Below are 23,967 nucleotides of genomic sequence, written 5' to 3'. Positions count from 1 at the left end.
GTTTACTGTAAACCAACACATACCAGTATGTAAGATTTGATCATTATCATCCACTGGAGCACAAACTGGGTGTCATCAGGGCTATACAACACAGAGTGAACACAATCCCCACGGATACAGCAGCCAGGGAAGCAAGAATCACTTGGATGTGCGAGGAAACATTTTTCCCACTGAAAAAATTACGTCCAGATGAACAGAATCAACTTTATGGGCTTTCCTTTTATTCTTGCTACCTCTCACAGAACAAGAATTTATGTTAACTACTAAAACAAAATGTGACACAGATGCTAAAATAAAGACAAAGTTGTAAATTCAATCAGCTGACTGACAGCAGCTTAACATTGGCTAATACTAAGCTAGAGGTCATGTAAAACAAATTAGGCTGTATTAGCCAAACCCTTGTATGTAGTTCAACAAGCAAAGGGAATGTTCTCTTCCAGCTGAGTCACTCAGTAGAACACATGTGGTATGGGATATCTTGCAGGATCTTTTTGGTGTAGTGGAAGTAGATCTTTTTTCTTTGCTCACTGCCCCTACTTCTCCATAACCAACTATTATTGCACCTCTGGGGATGAATGCGATAGCGCATGTTCCTTGACATGTTCCTGTATGCCTTTCCCCCAAAGGAAATGATACCAGTAATTCAAGAAAGAGTGTCTCAGCAGTGCCTCTCTCAGATTCTAGTGGCCCCTTGGTGACCAGCAAAGCTGTGGTATGCAGAGATAATCAGTGTGTTGGCAGTGAGGCCGTCCTCTCTGCAGGACCTCCTCTCTCAGGTGGGAGGGGAGGTGATTCATCCATGCTCAGAACTATGGCAGCTGCATACTTGCCTGTTGAGAGGTCAAACTTGGTAACCAGGTCTTCACCCACATGTGGCGGCAAAAATTTAGAGTGCTGGAGCTTCATATACTAGAGGCTTGTATGCATACAAACAACAGAACTTTGAGCAATGGAGCCAAAACCGACACATTCTCCCATTCCAGTGCTCTATTGTGGATGTTTTAAAATTCCTGCAGGGACTGCTGGATAAAGGTCTTACCTTTTCTATCATTAAATTTTTTTGACATCTATATGTGCTAATCATAATTGCTTTAATGGGGGTCACAGCAGGTATACAGTGCACCAACTGAATCTTTAAGTCTGTATATATGAAGTTCCTTTCATATAAGACTACGTTGCTTCTTGCTTTGGGTTCTACAAAGCCAGTTGGTGACATTCATGCTTTGCCTTCTTGAACACAGTTTTCTGTTGGCCTCAGAGTTATACTATGTATGAATGTAACATTTACCTAAGGTTATTCCTGTGGCTTGTAGCTCTCTGAAATTTGAGCTTCTGAGTTTCTGCCTCCTTCCTTTGGCTTCTGAGGAGCAGAGGAGGCTGCTTTTTCTGTGTCTGGTGTGAGTACTGAATATATACATTGACTGCACTCAGAATGTGTGTTTATCTGACCAGTTGATTGCCTGCTTTGCTAATCCAGTCAGTAGTAGAGCTCTTTCTAAACAGAAGCTCTCCCAGTGGATTATGAAGGCTTACTGGCATAACGCTCCAAGAGTCTCTCTTTGCCTCTGGGTGTGAGAGCACATTTTATTTATTATTATTGTATTATTTTAGGTATTTATTCTGTTATGTTGCCCGGTCTTATAATAGAATACACCTTGAGGCGACTGATGATTTGGGGCTAAATAAATAACGCTGAATTGAATATGAGGTAATGAATGAGAATTGGGAAATTCAGGGGCTCTTTTTAAAGGGGTCATTGTGGATGATATTTATGCTGCAAACATGTTCAATTCTATCACTTAGAAGTGATCGCTCCTTCATTACCTTATTTTGTCCTTTCTGCTTAGTCTACAATGCACTAGGTCCCACTTAGGTCTGGTGGCTGCTTTCCGGGGCCTGTATATATTTCCCACACTATATGTGTTGTACCAAGTAAAATGACTGAAAAGGAACAAAGTGTGATGTCTGTAACTTCTGTTCCCTCAAGGAGCAGAATGAGGTAGACTTTCAGGATACTCCTCTGTGTAGCATAGCTCAGTGAAGGGCAGCTACAAAACTGAGGGATGACAGCGATGACAGGGTTGTGTAAGTGTGGGAAGAGCTGTGCATATGTCATCACATCATCTGCCTTAAAGGTGTGAATACAGGTGTCTTTGGCCAGGGCATGCAGGGGTGTGATAACCCACAATATACAGTATGTGTTTTACCTCATTGATGTCCTACAAGGAACAGAAGCTATAGACATTAACACTTTGATTTATTGCTTTTTTATGTGTGCTAGTTCAGTTTTTAATATTACCGGTACTGGTTTTATGTTGTAATCTAGATAAAGGAATCTAAAACTGGAATTTAACGTAACTTTGAATTCCAGAGTCTGAGTCATAATATCAAATAGAATATGCCGTTTAACCATCATTAAGGTTTAAACCACTGGACTGTTAAAGTTTAATTCACAGAAATCAATATCTACTGCATAGTTTTTGTGGCTGTGATATTGTTAGCTTTAGGTTCTGAAGATAAAATATAAAAGACTGAAACAATAATGAACAAAAACATTTAGACCAAGCCAGGCAGCATATCAGATATGTCTGCTTCTATAGCCTTCCTCAGCTCTCAGTGGCACTGATGTCCACACAAGAGAAACAAATCGTTTAAATCAAAGTACATAAGCCTGCCTGTATTCTCTTTGTACGTCTGGCTTCAAACCTCTTCCTGTCTGTATTTTATAGTCCTTCTGCTTCAATCTGTCTTTATTCATCCCACATATATTGTTCACCTCTCTATCTATATCTACAGCCTGTGACGAAAGCGCAGCCCAGAGCAAGGGATGACACATGGGAAGGAGGAGATGATCCACTGCCTATTCTTTCCCCTCTAACGCTCCCTCTCTCTTTCTTCCTCCACCCTTTGTGTCACGTCTTCTGTGCCCATTTATCTGGAGAAATTGGCAAAAGACTCAGGACATACACAAATGAACAAATGCATAGCATAGCTGCCTTGTAATGTGAAAGTTTTCCTGGCATGCTTAATGTGGAGAAGAGTAAGGAATTAACGTTTAACTTGGGTTTATACAGGGAGTGCAGAATTATTAGGCAAATGAGTATTTTGTCCACATCATCCTCTTCATGCATGTTGTCTTACTCCAAGCTGTATAGGCTCGAAAGCCTACTACCAATTAAGCATATTAGGTGATGTGCAACTCTATAATGAGAAGGGGTGTGGTCTAATGACATCAACACCCTATATCAGGTGTGCATAATTATTAGGCAACGTCCTTTCCTTTGGCAAAATGGGTCAAAAGAAGGACTTGACAGGCTCAGAAAAGTCAAAAATAGTGAGATATCTTGCAGAGGGATGCAGCAGTCTCAAAATTGCAAAGCTTCTGAAGCGTGATCATCGAACAATCAAGCGTTTCATTCAAAATAGTCAACAGGGTCGCAAGAAGCGTGTGGAAAAACCAAGGCGCAAAATAACTGCCCATGAACTGAGAAAAGTCAAGCGTGCAGCTGCCAAGATGCCACTTGCCACCAGTTTGGCCATATTTCAGAGCTGCAATATCACTGGAGTGCCCAAAAGCACAAGGTGTGCAATATTCAGAGACATGGCCAAGGTAAGAAAGGCTGAAAGACGACCACCACTGAACAAGACACACAAGCTGAAACGTCAAGACTGGGCCAAGAAATATCTCAAGACTGGTTTTTCTAAGGTTTTATGGACTGATGAAATGAGAGTGAGTCTTGATGGGCCAGATGGATGGGCCCGTGGCTGGATTGGTAAAGGGCAGAGAGCTCCAGTCCGACTCAGACGCCAGCAAGGTGGAGGTGGAGTACTGGTTTGGGCTGGTATCATCAAAGATGAGCTTGTGGGGCCTTTTCGGGTTGAGGATGGAGTCAAGCTCAACTCCCAGTCCTACTGCCAGTTTCTGGAAGACACCTTCTTCAAGCAGTGGTACAGGAAGAAGTCTGCATCCTTCAAGAAAAACATGATTTTCATGCAGGACAATGCTCCATCACACTCGTCCAAGTACTCCACAGCGTGGCTGGCAAGAAAGGGTATAAAAGAAGAAAAACTAATGACATGGCCACCTTGTTCACCTGATCTGAACCCCATTGAGAACCTGTGGTCCATCATCAAATGTGAGATTTACAAGGAGGGAAAGCAGTACACCTCTCTGAACAGTGTCTGGGAGGCTGTGGTTGCTGCTGCACGCAATGTTGATGGTGAACAGATCAAAACACTGACAGAATCCATGGATGGCAGGCTTTTGAGTGTCCTTGCAAAGAAAGGTGGCTATATTGGTCGCTGATTTGTTTTTGTTTTGTTTTTGAATGTCAGAAATGTATATTTGTGAATGTGGAGATGTTATATTGGTTTCACTGGTAAAAATAAATAAAGGCAGCACGGTGGCACGGTGGTTAGCACTGTTGCCGCACAGCAAGAAGGTCCTGAGTTCAATTCCAACTTCATTTCTGTGTGGAGTTTGCATGTTCTCCCCGTGTTTGCGTGGGTTCCCTCCGGGTACTCCGGCTTCCTCCCACCGTCCAAAGACATGAAGGTTGTGGGGATAGGTTAATTGATAAATCCAAATTGCCACTAGGTGTGAATGTGAGTGCGAATGGTTGTCTGTCCCTGTGTGTTGGCCCTGCGACAGACTGGCTATGACAGCTGGGATAGGCTCCAGTGCCCCCCGCGACCCTGAAAAAGATAAGTGGAAGCGAATGGATGGATGGATGGTAAAAATAAATAATTGAAATGGGTATATATTTGTTTTTGTTAAGTTGCCTAATAATTATGCACACACAAAATATCCCCCTAAAATAGCTAAAACTAAAAACTACTTCCAAAAACATTCAGCTTTGATATTAATGAGTTTTTTGGGTTCATTGAGAACATGGTTGTTGTTCAATAATAAAATCATTCCTCAAAAATACAACTTGCCTAATAATTCTGCACTCCCTGTATGTCCCCTGATCACTCAATATGGGTTAGAAGAGCTGTCCAGAAAAAATGACCCAGCTTCCTAAGCTTTGTAGCTTTGCCTGCCACCACCATGACCTGGGCTGGAAAACAGTTTGATTAAAAGATCCAAACGGGGTGCATTAATGGGTGGGTTATAAGGACACAGTGTACCCCTTCTGCAATCAACAGGAATTTTCTGTCATAAAAATAGTTTTTACATTTTGTCATTTTTTCTCCCTATTTCCCTCTTAAACCCACAGGTCTGCTTACAAAACTCTTTATTTTAATACTGTTTTGTGGAACTATAACAACTTTTTAGCCTGACTTCCTCATAAGGGACACATATAAAAACAGAAGACTTTAAAACATGTATTAAGATTCAGAGTCAAGAAACTGGTGTTTAGTTTAGAAAGAAAACAACATAGAGACATTTGAAGTAAGAAACTACTTTGAAAATGGCCTGTATTTATATAGCGCTTTACTAGTCCCTTAAGGACCCCAAAGCACTTTACACATCCAGTCATCCACCCATTCACACACATATTCACACACTGGTGATGGCAAGCTACATTGTAGCCACAGCCACCCTGGGGCGCACTGACAGAGGCAAGGCTGCCGGACACTGGCGCCACCGGGCCCTCTGACCACGACCAGTAGGCAACGGGTGAAGTGTCTTGCCCAAGGACACAACGACCGAGACTGTCCAAGCCGGGGCTCGAACCAGCAACCTTCCGATTACAAGGCGAACTCCCAACTCTTGAGCCACCATCGCCCCACTCGTTTCTCACAACAAAAAGTTAAAGTGCTTCCTAACATTCACATTACTCTTTTCTATTTTAAACTTTGCGCATGTTCAGGTCAATGAACATGCGCAAGGATATGGTTAACAATATTCTCTGTTTTTCTTGTACTGATTGTGTATTATAATACAGTTGCCCAGGCTTTGGATGTTATTTCATTAGAGAAATAATAGCAATTTGACAAGTAAATCACTTTTAAAGTGTTTTGAGTCTTTGTGCTTTAAAATTACAACCCCATCTTACCTCCAGAATGTCAATGAGAACATTCTCTTCTGGCTGCTTGGTGCTGCGAACATTTTCCAGGACGATGGAGTAGTAGATGCCTTCGGGATCTGACTGGTACAGGTTGTATGTGTCTGACTGGTACCACTCCTGGAGGGCGAGGAAGACCTGGTTCTCATCTGTGCTCACTATCTGAACATCCTAGAGAATGAAACAGAAAAATTAGTGCTCTTGGGAGTGAAACAAGAGAAAAGAAGCGTAAAAGAAGGAAACTGAATAAAGAGAATAAAGGGGATGGAATAACAAAGTAAGCTCAGAGAAAGAAAAGAGAAAATAAGGTAATAATGACAGATAATGAATACAAGAGAAATGACTGACAAAGAAAATGAAAGCAAGTAATGACAGATGGAGAGAAGACAGAAAAAAGAAACTGAATAAAGAAAAGAAAGGAGAGTGAGAATAGATAAATCAGTAACAGAAGCAAGTGTAATTCATAGAACTTTGACAGTGATTTGCAGCAAGCCAGGGAACATAATCGGATAAATACAAATGTAGAGAGTGAGGAAAAAACTCAACAGAAAACGGGGGAGATGACGAATAAGGGTTCTACCCACTGAACACTGTTTCCTGGAGTGTAGAATACCGTTAGGTGTATCTGACAAAGCTCTTGAGACTCTGATGAAAATGGTTTCATCACTCATGAAAGACTGTAATGAAGGATCAAAGAGCAATTCAGCACTTTCTCTCTATTAGTGATTACATTAACATAACATTTGGAGACGAAGCCAAGAAGGTGTGTCTATAATCACTGACACGCTTCCATCTTGTTTATGAAAAACACTCAAGCTCAATTACCCTTAGATTTATGGTGGTGGTTCCAAGTAATAGCAATATTGAAAGCCATATGCTGATCTTCATATTCATAAAGGTACTCTTTCTGAGTCACTCAGCAGCTTTCTGCAAATTGCCACAGTGCTGATTATGGACGGATGCTGTCTCAGGACCCATGGTGACACATTTGAAAGGACTGGGTACCTTTTAGCTTAATTTTTTTACTGTGCAGAATTAACATTGTGACCTGAAAACCACTAATGCTTCCCTGAAAGTAAAAAAAAAGTTCAATTTTTGAATCCAACAGAACTGTGAGCAATAAAAGACTTAACAACTTAAACACTTGTAAACACAAAGCTTTTAAACAGGACACATGGTATGGTCTTATAAGAGACTCTTGAGTCTTTTGCTATTTATGGCAATACCAGCACACCTATTGTACCACAGTGTGAGATTGGTGCAAAAAGTGTTAAGCAGCTTATTAAATACAGCCGTATTTGTTACTCTGGGAATGGGAAGAGACAATGTTTGTATATAAAGAATTCTTCTTCTTTTATTTATTAAGGGACAAAGGTTAGCCAAGCCTGCCTGGCCAAGTGTGGAAAATGTAATTGTATTGCATTTGTATCCTTGAGCAACATACTGAATCCGTGTGTAAGTTCAAACAATAATGTAGACAGAACAATAGCAAACAAGGCAAGCAGTGCTTGTCTTGTGAAATCTAAAAATTGACATTAGTTCAAATGCAGCTGTTACGGTTGTTGATATGGCTAGGAGACGCTCCCTGTGGGAGAATGCTGTTGTTTCCCTTTCCCCCTTCCTGTCACGTCTTTCGGGTTCTGGGTGACGCAGCTGAGTAGCGTTACGGCTCGTTAGCCACGGGATCAAAACGGCCGTGTCTCACACGCTAGCCCCCCCTTCCCTGCGACGTGCTACGGCAGCTCGGAAAGGTTGAGCGGACTTCTGGAGGCTCTGAGCGGCGTGTGTGATAGTGTTTCTGTGCCCCTCTGCTGTTTGGGATATTGAGATCGCGGGGGACTGCCGTGGAAGCAGGTAGGGGGTTCTCCGCCATTTTTGTTTGACCAGTTTTCTCCCGTTTCATGGAAAGCCAGGGAGGTCGGGGTATTACTTCCCTGATCAAGAAAAAGAAAATACGACACCTGACCTCCCTGGTGTTTTGTTACTAGAATGGAGGAGGGTTTTTGTTTGTTATTTTGGCCTCGGAGACTCCGAAGCTTTTAGCTTCCCGGCTCAGCTGTGTGCTGCAAGTATTTTGCTTGGCTTGGTGAAATAAACCCCGTGAGCCTTCCAGTGACTGGTTTATGCGCGGTTACACTCTTTTCCCGTGTTCTTCCACTATTCCGAGAAAAGGTTGCACCTCTGGCCAGTGGCTATCCCGGGCTAAAGGGGACGGGGCGTAACAGTAACACAGTCTCTCTCCTTTCATCTCAAACAGCATTCTGTCCCACAGCCCCTCACCTTTTTGCATCTATCCTTCAAATCATTGCCAACTTGGGTTGATCTGATATCCTCGTGTTGGTGTTGTTCCCAGATCATCATACTAAATGTTGTTCCAGGATCAACATTGCAAGTGACCAATCAGAATGTTGTGACGTCATAGTTTTGCGACTTCGGGAAAAACCGGCGTAAAACAAAAAACTGTACTTAAGCTGCGTGAAACCGCCTCTGTCCGCCGATCAACAGACCCTGACCCTAACCCTAACTGTAACCCTTTAATAAACAGGAAGCAGAATTGATATTGTCCTTGCAACATTGGAATTTCATAAATGCACGAATGGCTTGGCGCGCAAAGGAATAACGTCACAACAATGTGATTGGTCACTTGCAATGTTGAACCTGGAACAACATTTTCATGATGGTCTGGGAACAACACCAACACGAGGATATCAGATCATCCGCCAACTTGTGGCTGCAGTTGACTATTGACAGTGCAAGCAGTCTCGACTCTGCTTTTGGCCAGATTCAGGTGCGTGTCCATATCCCGTTAAGAATGGCTTTAACTTTTCAAGTTCAAATGCAAACTGTGGCTGTTTGTGCATGGTGTGTGCATGGTGGACAAATCTCTGATCAGTTCCCCTCTTTGATGGGGAATTAATGGGAAACTGAGATGATGCCTCTGCTTTCACTGTTCTGAGATCAGTTGCCAGAACAGAACTAGGACTAGCAATTAAACAAGCACACACTGATACCTCAGCTTTCTTTGTACTAACCATCTTGGTCAACATGTGTGATGAAGATGAGTTGGGAGTAGTGTGAAAGGCACATCAGCAAGAAAAGCCTTGATGGTGCAGGGAAACCATCAGCTCCTGCTAAATCCTTCTTTATAAAACAGTCAATTTAAACAAATAAGGTGGTTTCCAAATACAACATCTTGTATTTGTTTATAATTCCATATTCACACTTATCAATGTCACACAATGCTTAAACCTATTAATTCAGATGTGATTTTAAAAATGTTAGAAATACATTTATTCTTTTTAAAATTAAGATTTAGGTCTTTTTCTGAGCTAAATAGTCCTACCCTACTGAAGCTTAAAGAGAATATAAAGTATTTAAAATGGGCTCAGTTTCAAACTTCTGCAAATAGACTAATGTGACTAATGGGGAATATTTTTCTGCAGGAGTACTTTTACTTTTTGAACCCGACAACACAAACTTTTGTGTCTTGAGGGGTTGTCATAATGTTTTCCTACTTTTGCTTGATAAATGGCTCTGAAAGAAATTCCTCCAGCAATTTTCATTGTCAGCAAATGGAAAATATTTGGGTGACAAATACAAAAGTAATATTTTACAATTCTTCAGCCGGGAAGGAGTGCAAAGAGGTGAAGATGTACAGAAAGAGTCTATCAGCATTTATTAAAGAATATCAAACAGGCAGCACGAGACAGATTAATCTGGTCTAACGTCCCTTATTAAACAGGCAACTCATTCCAACTCTAAATTAATGAGGCATACAGCAAAGTACAAGCTCTTTTTTGAGACACATAAGATTGGTGTCTGTGTGAAATTGGCTGTATGTTAGTTGGACAGGGACTATCTACGAAGTGCAACATCAAACGGCACAATACCTAAATATTCAACTGTAACTTCACTTTTTCTGTATACAGCCCATCTCTGCTGGTTCCACCTGTCCCCAGTTACTTCCCCGTGTCCTTTTTAGTCCTGGCTTTGCCTCACAGTCCTCGTCTGGATTTCTGTTTCATTTGTCTATTGGACTTTGAGTTCTTCTGGACTGTCTTATATGCTTTTTCAGCTCAGTTAAGTTTGTTTTTGTGGTCATTCTTATTCCTGCCAGTGTCTGCTAACTCAAAACAAATTAGTCTTTATTAACATCTACAGACTTCTGGCACTGCTCATGCATTAACATGCAAGACTGCTGCTCAAATTACACAAGACTGTGACAATGGCAATCAGTAAGTTAAACATTTAACCATAAAACAATGTCAAAATGCCTAATCAGCAAATCAAGTTGCCAACACTCAACCACAAACCATCAAAGAATATAACTATTATATGATGAAAGTAGAACATCGTTTGTTATGCTGCACGTTCCAGGCAGATATATTGTCATTCCTGTATAACACATTACCATGCAACACTGCCTCTAAATGAAAAAATAAATGAGCAGTCTTCATAATGACACCATCATGTTTCAGTTCAAACACAAATATTCCACCTCATTTACTTCTCCTTGCATCTTCAACTCCATATACCTTTTCTTTCTTTCTTCTTTATTCCAGTCCTCCATTAAAGCCCTGCGCTGCAGCCTGTTTTTGGCTGACAGTTCATCTGAGGCAGCAGTATGGAGCTTGGGAGGAGTTGGAACTGAAAAATGTCTAAACTTTAGCTTCAGATGCCTTTTTAACATTCAGAGATGGTCCTCCACCTACCAGAGGGACTAAAAAAACAACACAAAAAGAAGAAAAAAAACAATCGTACACCAACACCAAGGACTGTTGGGGTGACAATGTAAATATATGCAGACAGTATTCATGGAAATGCTTGGGTGGAAGACCTCAATTTAGTGGCCAAACAGAGTAGGAAGGAAAAGAATATCCTGTGACTCAACTCAGGAATCGGATGTGATAAAGATGGAAAAAAGCACTGTTGTCTCAATATAGGTAAGGGTTATTAAAAAGGGAAACACATGAGCATATTTAATGGCCTGAGATACTATGTCCCACATTTTTTTTTTTCATCAATAAATCCTTATTGTAACAAGGATACATGCAATCTTAATTGTCTTTTAATTTTTAACACAAAAACAAAAAGCAGAATTGGTGAACAAAAAAAAGCCCAAAAGCGTTTTTGGTCGTTTCAATGTGGACACACAACTCTGTGAAAATGATTGAAAACACTAGTGTGGACGTGTACAGTTTTCAGACGAAAACGCTGTTTTCAAATCTATCTGGGCTAGTGTGGATGTAGCCTTAGTGGGTTACCATGTGGCTGTGAGTGTCCTTTCCACACTCACATGCTTGATTTGCCTGCCTGATTGCGTGAGGCTGATCTGCCAGTCAACGATCAAGAATTCTGGAAATTGGCAGATTCTGGTCCCTTGTGGTGGGTGAAACTCTTGAAGTGGCAACCACTAGTGCTGAAAAATGAAGCAATTACAGAACTGATAGTTTCTCAGGTTCCCACTTGAGGCTTGTACTCATAGACTCCCATGTGTAAAAAAAAAAAAAAAAAAAAAAAAAAAAACAGCCCCTCCATTAAAAAAACATTTGCTTAATATATACAGTAAAACCTCTTTACTCTAAGCTAGTAAAATACCTGAAGATTTTCATGAAATTAAATCTGCCATACGCTATAATATTAAAGTTCATTTGATGATCTGAACATTTTAGAGTAATAAATATGAAAGGAAGGAAGAGGGAAAATATTCTTTCACAGCGGTGTATTTCACTGTGTACTTGATCCAAACTCAGCACAGTGCTAATAACACTAGAAAGGCAAAGGCAGAACACTATAATGAGACGGTGCAGAATGTAAAGCTCAATTTACATTTACACATGAAAGGAAACTGTCTGGGTGCACATCCTGAAAAATCTACCAACCCTGTGTGGAGCAAAAACAAACCACAAGAATGAGTGAAAATAAGGATCCCCTGACTTTAAATTGTACACACTAGCAGAAGGAGGCATAAAATAAAATGAGGAAATTGTGAAAGTGAAAGATGTTTTCGTACATCTTGTTTTACATTTAGGTGAAAGAGACAGCAGGTTTTAATAATGTTATCAGACAACATTCACTATTAAAGGCATACGTACAAGACTGACCATCAATCATCTCACCCTTGCATATCCTAACAATCCTTTGTTTTGGATTTTCACAGTGACTTATACATTGTGTGCTCTGACTGCCTTGCTTCAGCCGTGCCTCCTAAAAGTTTTGTTTCCATACGTTGATGTTTACAGTCTATAGTAAAAGTATAGTAAGAGAAAAAGGTTTAACAGTAATCACTTATAATCATGTAGCCATGATTGGTGTACAAGCCTGTGACCACAGTGTCTACATGGATCACTGAGAACAATAGCTGAGAAGTCTTACAAAGGCAGGACAACCATGTTGGTCATGTTACCAAATACTTCATTCCTTGATTTATTTATTTTTTCCCTGTCTTACCTTTTCAGGCAGCCATTCAGAAACATACAACAGGAGCTCTAAATGGTTACCATTGTGATGAAGTACACTAAAGGATTCACTCAAATATCCAAATAATTGAATTCAGGTGTTTCAATTACTGCCATGGCCACAGTTGAATAAAACCAAGCAGCTATGGACTGATTCTTATATAGCGCTTTGCTATTCTCCCAGAGTAATCAAAGCGCTCTATACAACGTCCCACATTCACTTTCTTCTAAGCTTTTAGTGCCTCCTAGCTAACATTCATACTCCAATGGATGGATCGGAGAGCAACTTGGGGTTAGTATCTTGCACAAGAATACTTGGCATGGCCTGCTGTACTTCCTGAGCTACAGCCACCCTGCAGCTAGGCATACGCTCAGAAGCGTAGTGGTCACATACAATCACAGAGTGGGGTCAGCGGATGCTGAGACACAATCCCTCCTCTCACCTCATCTAACACCTCAGCTTGTTCCTTTCTCTTTGACCAACAGTACCACAGTTTCCACTGGCACCCTGCTGGCCATCAGGGTGGAAACTGAATTGAAAACACAAGTGTCTTAAATTGAATTTCAGGCCACGTGCTAAAAGCAAATGCTTGGTTGACATGTGAAGGAGATTTATAAACTTCTATTACTTATGCCCGTTCTCAATACTCCTGCCGGTGGCTCATGTACAATTATTTCAGACATCTTTCTGACAGATTATACTCCATCACTGTCCCATTTCCTACAGTAACATCACTGAGCCTTGGTCAGAATGGTGCGAGGAACGTCTTGCTCATTTAATTAATGGGAAAAAAAAAAGAAAAAAAAAAAGGACAACATCTGATGCCAGATTTCCCCCGGCAGTCAGCTGGGACATAATAGCCTCTTCAGTGGGCTCACCCTCTCTCAGCAGCTTTGAGCTCATTTCCTTTCACACTCTAACAGATCACATTAATCACATTAAAATCCCCATCATGCCCCGTGGACATTACTGAATTCAGTAAAGAGGTCTTTGATACAGTCGGCCCACACATTTCAGCTTTCTAAAAGATTTAACTGCTTTAAGATCTCATCCAGCTGTCTTACACATACCTCTTAAAGATAAAATCAATTCTCTTAGTAATTATAAGCACTCACTCAAAATGCTTACAGGTCAAGCTTTTATTTCTAAATACTGAAAAATTAGCTGTCATGGGTCACAGAGTTTTGACTGTTGTCCTGATGTGAAAAAGTCAGATTATTTTTTAAGATATTATTTTTATTTCACATTTATTATGTACTGCTTCTTCACTGCAGCATTCTGCCTCTGCAGCAGAACACACCCTTGCAATCCTGAAATGTGGTATTGACAGCCACAAGTGTTTCTTTGGACTTCTGGCTTCACAATGTCATTGACAGCTCCTGAGATTGTTTGATTTTCATTTTATTCAACTCAGCTTGTACCTGGTAATACAGATGCACATAGGATTCTTATACATCCTATTCTGTCCCCTGCGTGCGTGGTTCTGTTGCACGAAGTGACAGATAGCTAAACATATGCAGCAGGCACTGAAAGCGTTAAATGATGAGTCAGATGTGGAAGTAAAGTTGAGGGCTGTTTACTTGTTTGTCTTCACCAATGTACATCTTACAGTGCTTTCCCAGAGCTTGTGAAACTACAAAAATACAAAACAGAAATATGCTCAATGAAAATAAAGAATTATGCACAAGCCAAGCCACAGAAAAATTCACTTGACGGTAGTCTCCAAGCTAACCACTAGGAGATGCTAAAATGCTTAATGTGCACATAACATTATACATCCCATTTAACAGACTTTAAGTCTCTCATATCTAAAGACATTAGAGTCATAATAAACTATTCATGTATCTTATAATGAGATTCCTTTTAGGATTACTTTCCAGTCGTGTTGTTAGAAATTTACAAGAAGAAAAACTGGAATAATGGAGCAGCAGCACGAGGACGTTTAGCCCACAGCTGACCTTGTGTTTGGAATGGGTGGTTCTGGAAAAACACTCCTTGCACACAAATAATCTCTGACTCAACATGTCACCAATTAAGGCAAATGGAGAGTGTTGTTTGTTGACAAATTCTTCAATTTCAATTTTATTTCTACAGCACCAAATCACAACAACAGTTGTCTCAAGGCGCTTTATGTTGTAAGGTAGACCCTACAAAAATACATACAGAGAAAAACCCAGCAATCACATGACCCCCTATGAGCAAGCACTTTGGCGACAGTGGGAAAGAAAAACTCCCTTTTTACAGGAATAAATCTCCAGCAGAACCAGGCTCAGGGAGGGGCGGCCATCTGCTGTGACCAGTTGGGGAGAGAATTCTCTTGCATATGTATAACTATTACACATGCAAGTCCAGAAAGTTTAAATAAAGTTGTTTTTTTTGTGGTTTTTTTTGTTTTTTTAACATTTATGCATCCATTCCCTTCCACCTATCCAGTTCAGGGTCATGAGGGCTGCAGACTTTCCCAGCTATCATAGGGCAAGAGGCAGAGTACACCCTGGACAGGTCGCCAATCTGTCGCAGGGCTAACACAGAGAGACAGACATTCAGTCATTTTAAGTAACCTTAATACATCTACTTATATCAAAAGCCTGACATGTTCAACAGAAAACATCTGTTTTCTGGTAAAATGAGGCATTTAATAAAACCAAATATTCAGTTCCGTCATCTACAGTATGCCCTACAGCTATTACCTCATTTAGTTGTTTTTATTTTTATTTTGAGATTAAAGTAAAAAAATCTTTGATTTTGCCACTTACATACACCCTACAGCCTGTCTTTCTCCTATGAAATTGGCTGCACATAAAAATAAAGCCTCATTTTACAGCTTTATCACTCTTCAGAAATTCTGCTTTAGAGAAACTTATTGTGCTGTAGCTGCATGCCTCTATTCATTCAGATGGGTATCTGTTGTCTCGTAAGTCTTTACTGGCTTGTGGATTCAAATAACACAGGGTTTTTTTGTGTTTTTGGTTTTGTTTTGTTTTTTTTTTAAATAGAAAGTGTGTCATTGCAACTAATGTGTATATACATACAGTTAGGCCCATAAATATTTGGACAGAGCCAACATTTTTCTAATTTTGGTTCTGTATATTAGCACAATGAATTTTAACCAAACAACTCAAATGCAGCTGAACAAAAATATTAAAAATGTGATGAACTAAAGCATTTTTAACAATATCCCTTCATTTCAGGGGCTCAAAAGTAACTGGACAAATAAATGACAGTTATTTATTTGTCCAGTTTATTTGTCTAGAAAACCCTATGCTGGCAACAACAGCGTGAACTCTTAAACTCATGGACATCACCAGATGCTGGGTTTCCTCCTTTTTTATGTTCTGCCAGGCCTTTACTGCAGCTAGTTTCAGTTGCTCTTTGTTTGTTGGCCTTTGTCAGAATGTCTGTGAAGGTTCTCAGTCATCCAGGTCATCGTAGTCAAAGGAGCTTGCAAAGAAAAGCGTCTGGACTTCTTTAAGTTACTTGAAGACGTTTCACCTCTCATCCGAGAAGCTTCTTCAGTTCTGAGGTCAAATGGTGGAGAGTCCCAGATATAAACCTAGTGGGAGTTTCCCCCCACAGAGGGACAAAAGGACTCCCTGATGATCCTCTAATCGCCTGAGCCAAGGTGTGAAAATGGGGGTGGGTCCCAATCAGCCAGAGTTTCGGGTGAGTTCATTGTGAAACCTGGCCCCACCTTATCATGCGAATTCCTGAGATCAGCTGGCCCAGGATGTGAGTGGGCGTTAAGGCGTCTGGGGAGGGAACTCAAAACTGGATTATAGATGGCAGAGAGTTGGTGTCGTAAACCCCCGCCTCTGTTCAAAGATGGTCACTCACAGTGGACATAGATGGCTTCTTTCACTCCTCTTTCAAACCATCTGTCCTCTCTGTCCAAAATGTGAACATTGGCATCCTCAAAAGAGTGTCCTTTATCCTTAAGATGCAGATGGACTGCTGAGTCTTGTCCTGTGGAGGTGGCTCTTCTGTGTTGTGCCATGCGCTTGTGAAGTGGCTGTTTGGTCTCTCCAATGTAGAGGTCTGAGCATTCCTCGCTGCACTGTACAGCATACACCACATTGTTAAGTCTGTGTTTTCGAGTTTTGTCTTTCGGGTGAACCAGTTTTTGTCTGAGTGTGTTGCTGGGTCTGAAATACACTGGGATGTCATGCTTGGAGAAAACTCTCCTGAGTTTTTCTGATACACCGGCTACATAGGGGATGACAATGTTGTTGCGTCTGTCTTTCTTATCTTCCCTCGCTGGTGTCTGATCTTCTTTTCTGTGCCTCTTTGCTGACTTTAAGAACGCCCATTTAGGATAGCTGCACGTTTTGAGTGCTTCCTTTACATGTGTGTGTTCCTTCTTTTTTCCTTCCGGCTTAGAGGGAACATGTTCTGCACAGTGGTGTAGGGTCCTAATTACTCCAAGTTTGTGTTCCAGAGGGTGATGGGAGTCAAAGAGGAGGTACTGGTCCGTGTGTGTGGGCTTCCGGTAAACTTCGATGTTGAGGTTGCCGTTCTCTTCAATGTGCACGGCGCAGTCCAGGAAAGGCAAACAGTCGTCCTTTGTGTCTTCCCTGGTGAACTTGATGTTTTTATCCACAGCGTTAATGTGCGCAGTGAAGGATTCCACTTCTTGTGTCTTGATTTTGACCCAGGTGTCGTCTACATATCTGTATCAGTGGCTGGGTACTCTTCCTTTGAAAGAGCCAAGAGCCTTCCTTTCCACTTCCTCCATGTAAAGGTTGGCTACAATAGGTGACACGGGGGAGCCCATGGCACAGCCATGTTTTTGTCTGTAAAAGCCTTCGTTGCATTTGAAATATGTAGTGGTGAGTCAGCAAAGAGGCACTGAAAAGAAGATCAGACACCAGCGAGGGAGGATAAGAAAGACAGGCGCAACAACATTGTCATCCCCTATGTAGCCGGTGTATCAGAAAAACTCAGGAGAGTTTTCTCCAAGCATGACATCCCGGTGCATTTCAGACCCAGCAACACGCTCAGACAAAAACTGGTTCACCCGAAAGACAAAACGCCAAAACACAGACTTAACAATGTGGTGTATGCTGTACAGTGCAGCGAGGAATGCTCAGACCTCTACATTGGAGAGACCAAACAGCCACTTCACAAGCGCATGGCACAACACAGAAGAGCCACCTCCACAGGACAAGACTCAGCAGTCCATCTGCATCTTAAGGATAAAGGACACTCTTTTGAGGATGCCAATGTTCACATTTTGGACAGAGAGGACAGATGGTTTGAAAGAGGAGTGAAAGAAGCCATCTATGTCCACTGTGAGTGACCATCTTTGAACAGAGGCGGGGGTTTACGACACCAACTCTCTGCCATCTATAATCCAGTTTTGAGTTCCCTCCCCAGACGCCTTAACGCCCACTCACATCCTGGGCCAGCTGATCTCAGGAATTCGCATGATAAGGTGGGGCCAGGTTTCACAATGAACTCACCCGAAACTCTGGCTGATTGGGACCCACACCCAGTTTCACACCTTGGCTCAGGCGATTAGAGGATCATCAGGGGGTCCTTTTGTCCCTCTGTGGGGGGATACTCCCACTAGGTTTATATCTGGGACTCCCCACCATTTGACCTTAGAACTGAAGAAGCTTCTCGGATGAGAGGTGAAACGTCTTCAAGCAACTTAAAGAAGTCCAGACGCTTTTCTTTGCTTTCTGTCAGAAGTTTAGTCTTCAACAAGTGAAATACATAGTTGGGTTGAGATGGGGTGACTGACCTAGCCAATCAAGACATTTCCACTTCTTTGCTTTAATAAACTCCTGGGATGCTTTGGCCGTATATTTTAGGTCATTGTCCATCTGTATTATAAAACACTGCCCAATCAATTTGACTGCACTTAGCTGGATTTGAGCAGACAGTTTGTCTCTGAACACTTCAGAATCCACTCAGCTCCTTCTGTCCTGTGTTACATCATCAATAAACACTAGTGTCCCAGTGCCACTGGCAGCCATGCACACCCAAGTCAGCAGACTGCTTCCGTAGGACCTACTAGGCACCAACAAGACACTGTCTGGTCAATGATACACTGATAGTTAAACAAAGTGTTAAAAACCCCAGAAACATGATCACATTCCGAGTGGCCAGAGGAGATGGAAGCAGAGCAAAAAGGAACAATTATTACTTGTGATTTCACACCTGTGTGGGTGTGTGTGGGTGGGTGTGTGGTTAATCCATCACTTGGGTCAGGTCTCACAGGACACAGTAAAACTGCTTTCTCTCATGGCCTCTGCATTTTTTATCTGCCAACCTTTCAATTATTAACAGTGGAAAAACATGGAACCCCTTACTCACACACACACTTTCTCCTCATCTTCCCCCTTCAGTCTCTCTCTCACCATCCCTCTCGCCTGTCTCTGTTTCTTTGCCCTGACACCCCACCCCATGTCGCTCGACCTAAAAGCTTCGCAAAGCGTGACCTATCTGCTCACCCAAGTAAGAGGACACATGTAGAGAGACAGAGGGAGCGATGAGCATGAGAGTAACTAGGGCATATTTTATCTAAACACATACTTACACACAAACTAATTTATCCACTGGCTTCCCATTACAGCAGATCCCCAGATGTGTGTTTGTCTGTGTAATTCAATTCCTTTCACCTTAAGGATCACGGAAATTGTGGAGCTCTTGGTGCTGAAGTAGCCAGACAATTCAGGTTATAAGATTTCTGTAAGTGGTGGGGTTAGTATTTTACGTATTCGTGTTGCTAAACACCTTGCATAAGATTATCAGTGACAGACTAACAATCGCAGTGTCTGGCTAAAAGGGCTTAGTTTAAAGCCAAGAAAAATAAATAAATAAAAACAAAAATCTTGAAAGATTTCCTCAGGCTTACCATGCAATCAGATGAGTTCAATAGCACTCTGGCAAGTGTCACACTAAAATGGTTCCCTGTGCAGCTGATGCTGACAGCAAAGGTTCCAATACTGGCCTGTATTGAAGTGGAGCTCATTTATCCTCTCTGGCTATGTGAGTGACATAAGATGCTGCTGGATCAATGCTGAGGTGTGAATATTTTATGGAGGTTATCATGTATCAGGGCAGTTCCAGGATTAATTTGAGTGCAGGTAGTGTACTAACACTTGAGACCAACAAAGAAGTGGAACATATTGGAACAAGGGGTTTGATTTTAAAAGTTTTGAATCCATAGAGTTAGGAACATGAAATTTCACACTAAACCCTTTGTATGGGGAATGGGACACATTTACAGTATATCATTCTAGCATGCCTTCCTGTGTCTGAACAGATAATAACAGAACTTTGAAATAATGGACCTTCCATGATTCTCAGTTACCTGCAACAGTCTGTGGACTGTGGACTTTCTATTTCAAGGATACACAATGGATTTCAGCAAAAAATCCAAAGAATGTGATGGTTCAAATGCATTGCTTGTCTACTCCTGGCATCAGTGAGAATATTATTAGCTTAGAAATTTAGTGCAGCGCAGCATGATACAGACTTGAACATAAATTATACATTAAGATATAAAAAAAATAAAAATACACACATATAGTGTTTTGATAGTGAAAGGATTACCAAGCAGTAGATGAGGTCAATGAGACTGACCTAGTTAGTCACATGGCTGTTTTCAAATCCTCAGTTATAGGATAAAACATAGTAACGTATGTGTAATGTGAAAGGGTACTTCAAGAGTACTTCCACCAGGGCAGGGATAGCTCAGTAGGTAGAGTGGTGGCCCCATGATCGGAAGGTCGGGGGTTCGACTCCACTGAACGGCTACCCTGAGGTACCCCTGAGCAAGGTACCGTCCCTACACACTGCTCCCCGGGCGCTGCATTGGTGGCTGCCCACTGCTTCACTGGGTGAATGGGTTAAATGCAGAGGAACCATTTCCCTATGGGGACTAACACGCACACTTTACTTTACACTTTTTACACACTTTACACTTCACCAGTAAATCAAGTAATCACACAGCAAATATGTATAAGTAATGTGGTGTGTACAAGGAGTGGTAGGCCAGTCTGGTCTAATTTAATGAACTCACATAGGTGAGTATCCCAAACTTTTCTGGTACTGTCTTATTTAAATTCATCATTTCCAAGTAAATGTTGTAACCGTGTGTGCTGATACACGGGTATATATGGTGTACGCTAGTCCCTCAAATATTGTACAAGATACAATAGTGCGGGGCTCTAGCGATGGAGTATCATGAAATACTGTTGTGAACCTGGTCACACATGGAATGTGAGCATAAGTGTGTGCAAATATCAGAATACAAACTGCAGTTCACTTAATGGTGTGGGTTTCATCAGTAATGACTTTACAGAACCTACACATTTAATGTCAAAAGTAAAAATAAATCTGATTCCACTGAATTCTTGTAATTATTCTTAGCTAAACAACTATAAATGAAAGTGTTCAAAACACTGATCCCTGAGGGATGCGTGCATAATTCAGACTGAGAAGTCTTTCAGGGAGCAAACTGTGTCAACCTTAAATCAATATTAGCAAAAGATGCACCAATTTTCTCGTCCATTACCTTTGGTAAGGCATACTTAGGAAACCTCATCTGGACAAATTCATTCCGTCGGTAGGACACATAGTGCTTGGTCCGATTGCCTGTGGTGACCTGGGAAATAAGCAAAAACAACAGCAACAGCATGAATAACAGTCTAACAGTTCTACAGTTATAATATAGTCAAACAGTTTTAAATTTTTTATAGACATACGACCCATAAGTATATTACTTTAAAGGGAAAGCTGCTGAATGCACTGAGATTAAAAACGAGGCAAGAGTGAAACAGAAAACAATTTGAGTGACACAGCATCAAGAGACATATTAAGGCTGAATTCATCCAGTCATTTAAATATTGTCCTGCAGAAAAACAATCAAATGTTCAACATCTGCAAATGTCCAGCTGACTAATTGTGGAGGTGGAGGTGCACAGTTCACCATCTGTTGCCGGTGACTCAGTCTGTGCTGATAGGTAAATGCAAAGAAACTCCTGCGCATTGCACAGACCTTGGCATTCAACTCACAAATGGGTAAAAGGCTGAATCATGCCGTCGTCCTGCTGAGTGCTCAGACGATGAAAAAGCTCACATAGCACGAACCAGAATACTCAAACAGGTGATTCTACAGTTTAGCAGAGGGAGTTGGGAGAAAAGAGACCGCACTGGTGACTGACAGTGGATTGGAACAAGAGCTGAATGTGTCATATCCCAAGTGACAGGCTCAGAAATGAGTTAACCATGTTCTGAAACAGGTGAGCAGCACTGAAACTCCTTTTTTTTTTTTGTGTTAAAAAAAACCCATTTTTTCTTTTGTCAAAATAAAAAGGAAAGGTTTATAACTTTGCATTCAGTGCTTCTATTTTTGACTTTGCCTTTTTTCCCTTCATGGAGATGTCAGTCTCTGTCATCTGAGTTCAGACTGAGCTGTGATTATTGCCATTGCTTGTGATTGAAAGGAGCAGGTAAGTTCCACTTTTCTTTAATGATAAGCATTGCAGAGGGATCAAACAAAAAAAGCCATTTTTAAAAAATGAGAGCTACTGAAGAAAGTGTCATGGACTGAGGTTTCAAAAGGAATCACTTTCTAAAGGACGGCTGGCAGAGTGGGATGAGAGCTGCATTCTCAGCTCTGACTCTGCATATTTATGTAGTGCCTTAATGTTGGAAAAGTACCCCGAAGATCTGTTTATACCATTAAGATTTTTTTTTTTTTTTTGGACAAAATTTATACAAAGAGCCAGAGTTTCTTGTGTTTGTGAAACTTGTGTGAATAGCTGAATGTCAGAGGTTCAGTACTTCATTGCAAATCAATAAACTTGTCAGTTTCAGAAAGAAATATTTTGGGTGAACCCCCAGCAGCTGAAAGGATTAGGACTGCAGGCTGCCAGTTGTTGAAAACGCCTTCACTTAAAATAACAAACAGGAAACCAGCAAACTAAATGAAACCCAAAATCATAATAAAAGAACAGAGCACAGTAAGGAACATGTGAACAAGAAGTTACTAGACAACAACCAACCAACTGAAGGAAGGGTTAAAACAAACAGGTGAACTTAATGAACAATGAAGGGCTTTAAAAAACTGAAAACCTCACGGGAAATGTTCACCACATAACAGCACACTGAAAGGAGAAAAAATAAAAAAAAGACTGACAAAGCACATGAAAAGCTGGCAATGCAAGTGACAAGATGTATTTGGTCTATCATCACCTCCAGTTTTTTTCTTTGTCTATATGTACCTTGTTTTAGTTTCTGTACTCAGTATAGAGACTTGTGTTTAGGTATCATAATCCACAACACACTTTTTACATTAATTCTCAAAGTGTGGAGCTCTGAAAACTAATTTTCCAAAAGGTATTCCATTATTTGCTGTTCTGGACGCTTTCAAATCTACATAGTTATTCAGTTAGGTTTGAGATTATTCTAATTAGGACCTCATAGATTAAAGGTGACCAGTCAGAGCACTTTGTATCGTACTGTATTGTATTGTACTTGATGCATGCTCAATCATCCAGGTAAGTCGATCACAAAAGGTTGATTCTGTTCATCTGGACGTAGCGTTTTCAGTGGAAGAAACGTTTCATCACTCATCCAAGTGACTTCTTCAGTCTCAGTTGACTGCAGGTTTCCCCAGCCGTATAAACACTACATTTGCACAATAACTGAAACCATCTTTTGCCATCTTACAAAGCTGTGATTGCAGCCATTCCCCAACTCTCTCTGTTAATGGTATTCATGGCCTTTGATCAATGGGTTTTGATCAGTTGTTGATCAATGGTTATGATAATTTTCATATTAATGATCAAGGAACAGACCTCACCTTATAAAGTTGGGGATGAAAGTATCAACAATTACTTTAAAGGGAAAGTGACACATGCAGTAAATGTTCGCACACATACATCACTCACAGAACTGCCAGGTGTTGGGTTTCATTATAGGTAAACACGTAAGAACTGCTAGTAAAGATTGTTTGAGGTGTTGTTCTTCAAACCTGATATCTGTATGTAATGCTTGAAATATTAGGAGGATTATCCCTTAAGGATAATGGGCCAGTCTACAGTGACCTGATGAGTTTTCATTCTTCTCACAGATGCAAACACTCATGCACACATAACTTTACACATAGGGGGACAACACCCAGAGAGAGCAACTTTGTCCTACTGTGGAGATTGTCCTCTAGCATACCAGCTCATGTCTATTCTCCATGCAAATAGAATTGAACTATTGGCCACTGCAGAGTGTGCAGTACTGTACTGCATGGCAAATCAATTATAGACAAGATTAATTCCGCACACTATCACGAATAGAAATTCTTTTTCCATTTCAAGTGACAGCACTGTATGTTATCTGGGCAGCAAGAGTTTATCAGTAAAACAGACATAAAGCTGCAAATTCAGCTGTAAGCGCAAACACAGCTGCAACTGAATAGATACACTGACAGATACAACATATACACAAATGCTGAAAGAGAAATAACTGGGGAGATGCAGGTTTAAAAAAA

The 23,967-nt window shown here is 41.0% G+C and overlaps 1 protein-coding gene across 3 annotated transcripts in view; it reads right to left on the bottom strand.

Annotated features, from left to right (window-relative positions):
* Positions 1 to 23,967, bottom strand: part of sorcs2 (sortilin-related VPS10 domain containing receptor 2) — a 387,669-nt gene that overhangs the window by 40,138 nt on the left and 323,564 nt on the right. For all 3 annotated transcript variants that reach the window (XM_086285286.1, XM_086285287.1, XM_086285288.1), the window contains exons 8-9: positions 20,995 to 21,084; positions 6,003 to 6,182 (exon numbers count right to left, since the gene is read on the bottom strand). In XM_086285286.1, the coding sequence (XP_086141412.1) occupies positions 6,003 to 6,182; positions 20,995 to 21,084 (270 nt within the window). The remainder of the gene's footprint in view (positions 1 to 6,002; positions 6,183 to 20,994; positions 21,085 to 23,967) is intronic.

Source organism: Aulonocara sp. 'chitande type north' Nkhata Bay, linkage group LG3, assembly GCF_057382095.1.
Source record: "Aulonocara sp. 'chitande type north' Nkhata Bay isolate Kocher_YH1m ecotype deep benthic linkage group LG3, A_spYH_male_GT1.1, whole genome shotgun sequence".
In the NCBI taxonomy this organism is placed as follows: Eukaryota; Metazoa; Chordata; class Actinopteri; order Cichliformes; family Cichlidae; genus Aulonocara; species Aulonocara sp. 'chitande type north' Nkhata Bay.
This window is presented reverse-complemented; position numbering and strand designations above follow the sequence as displayed.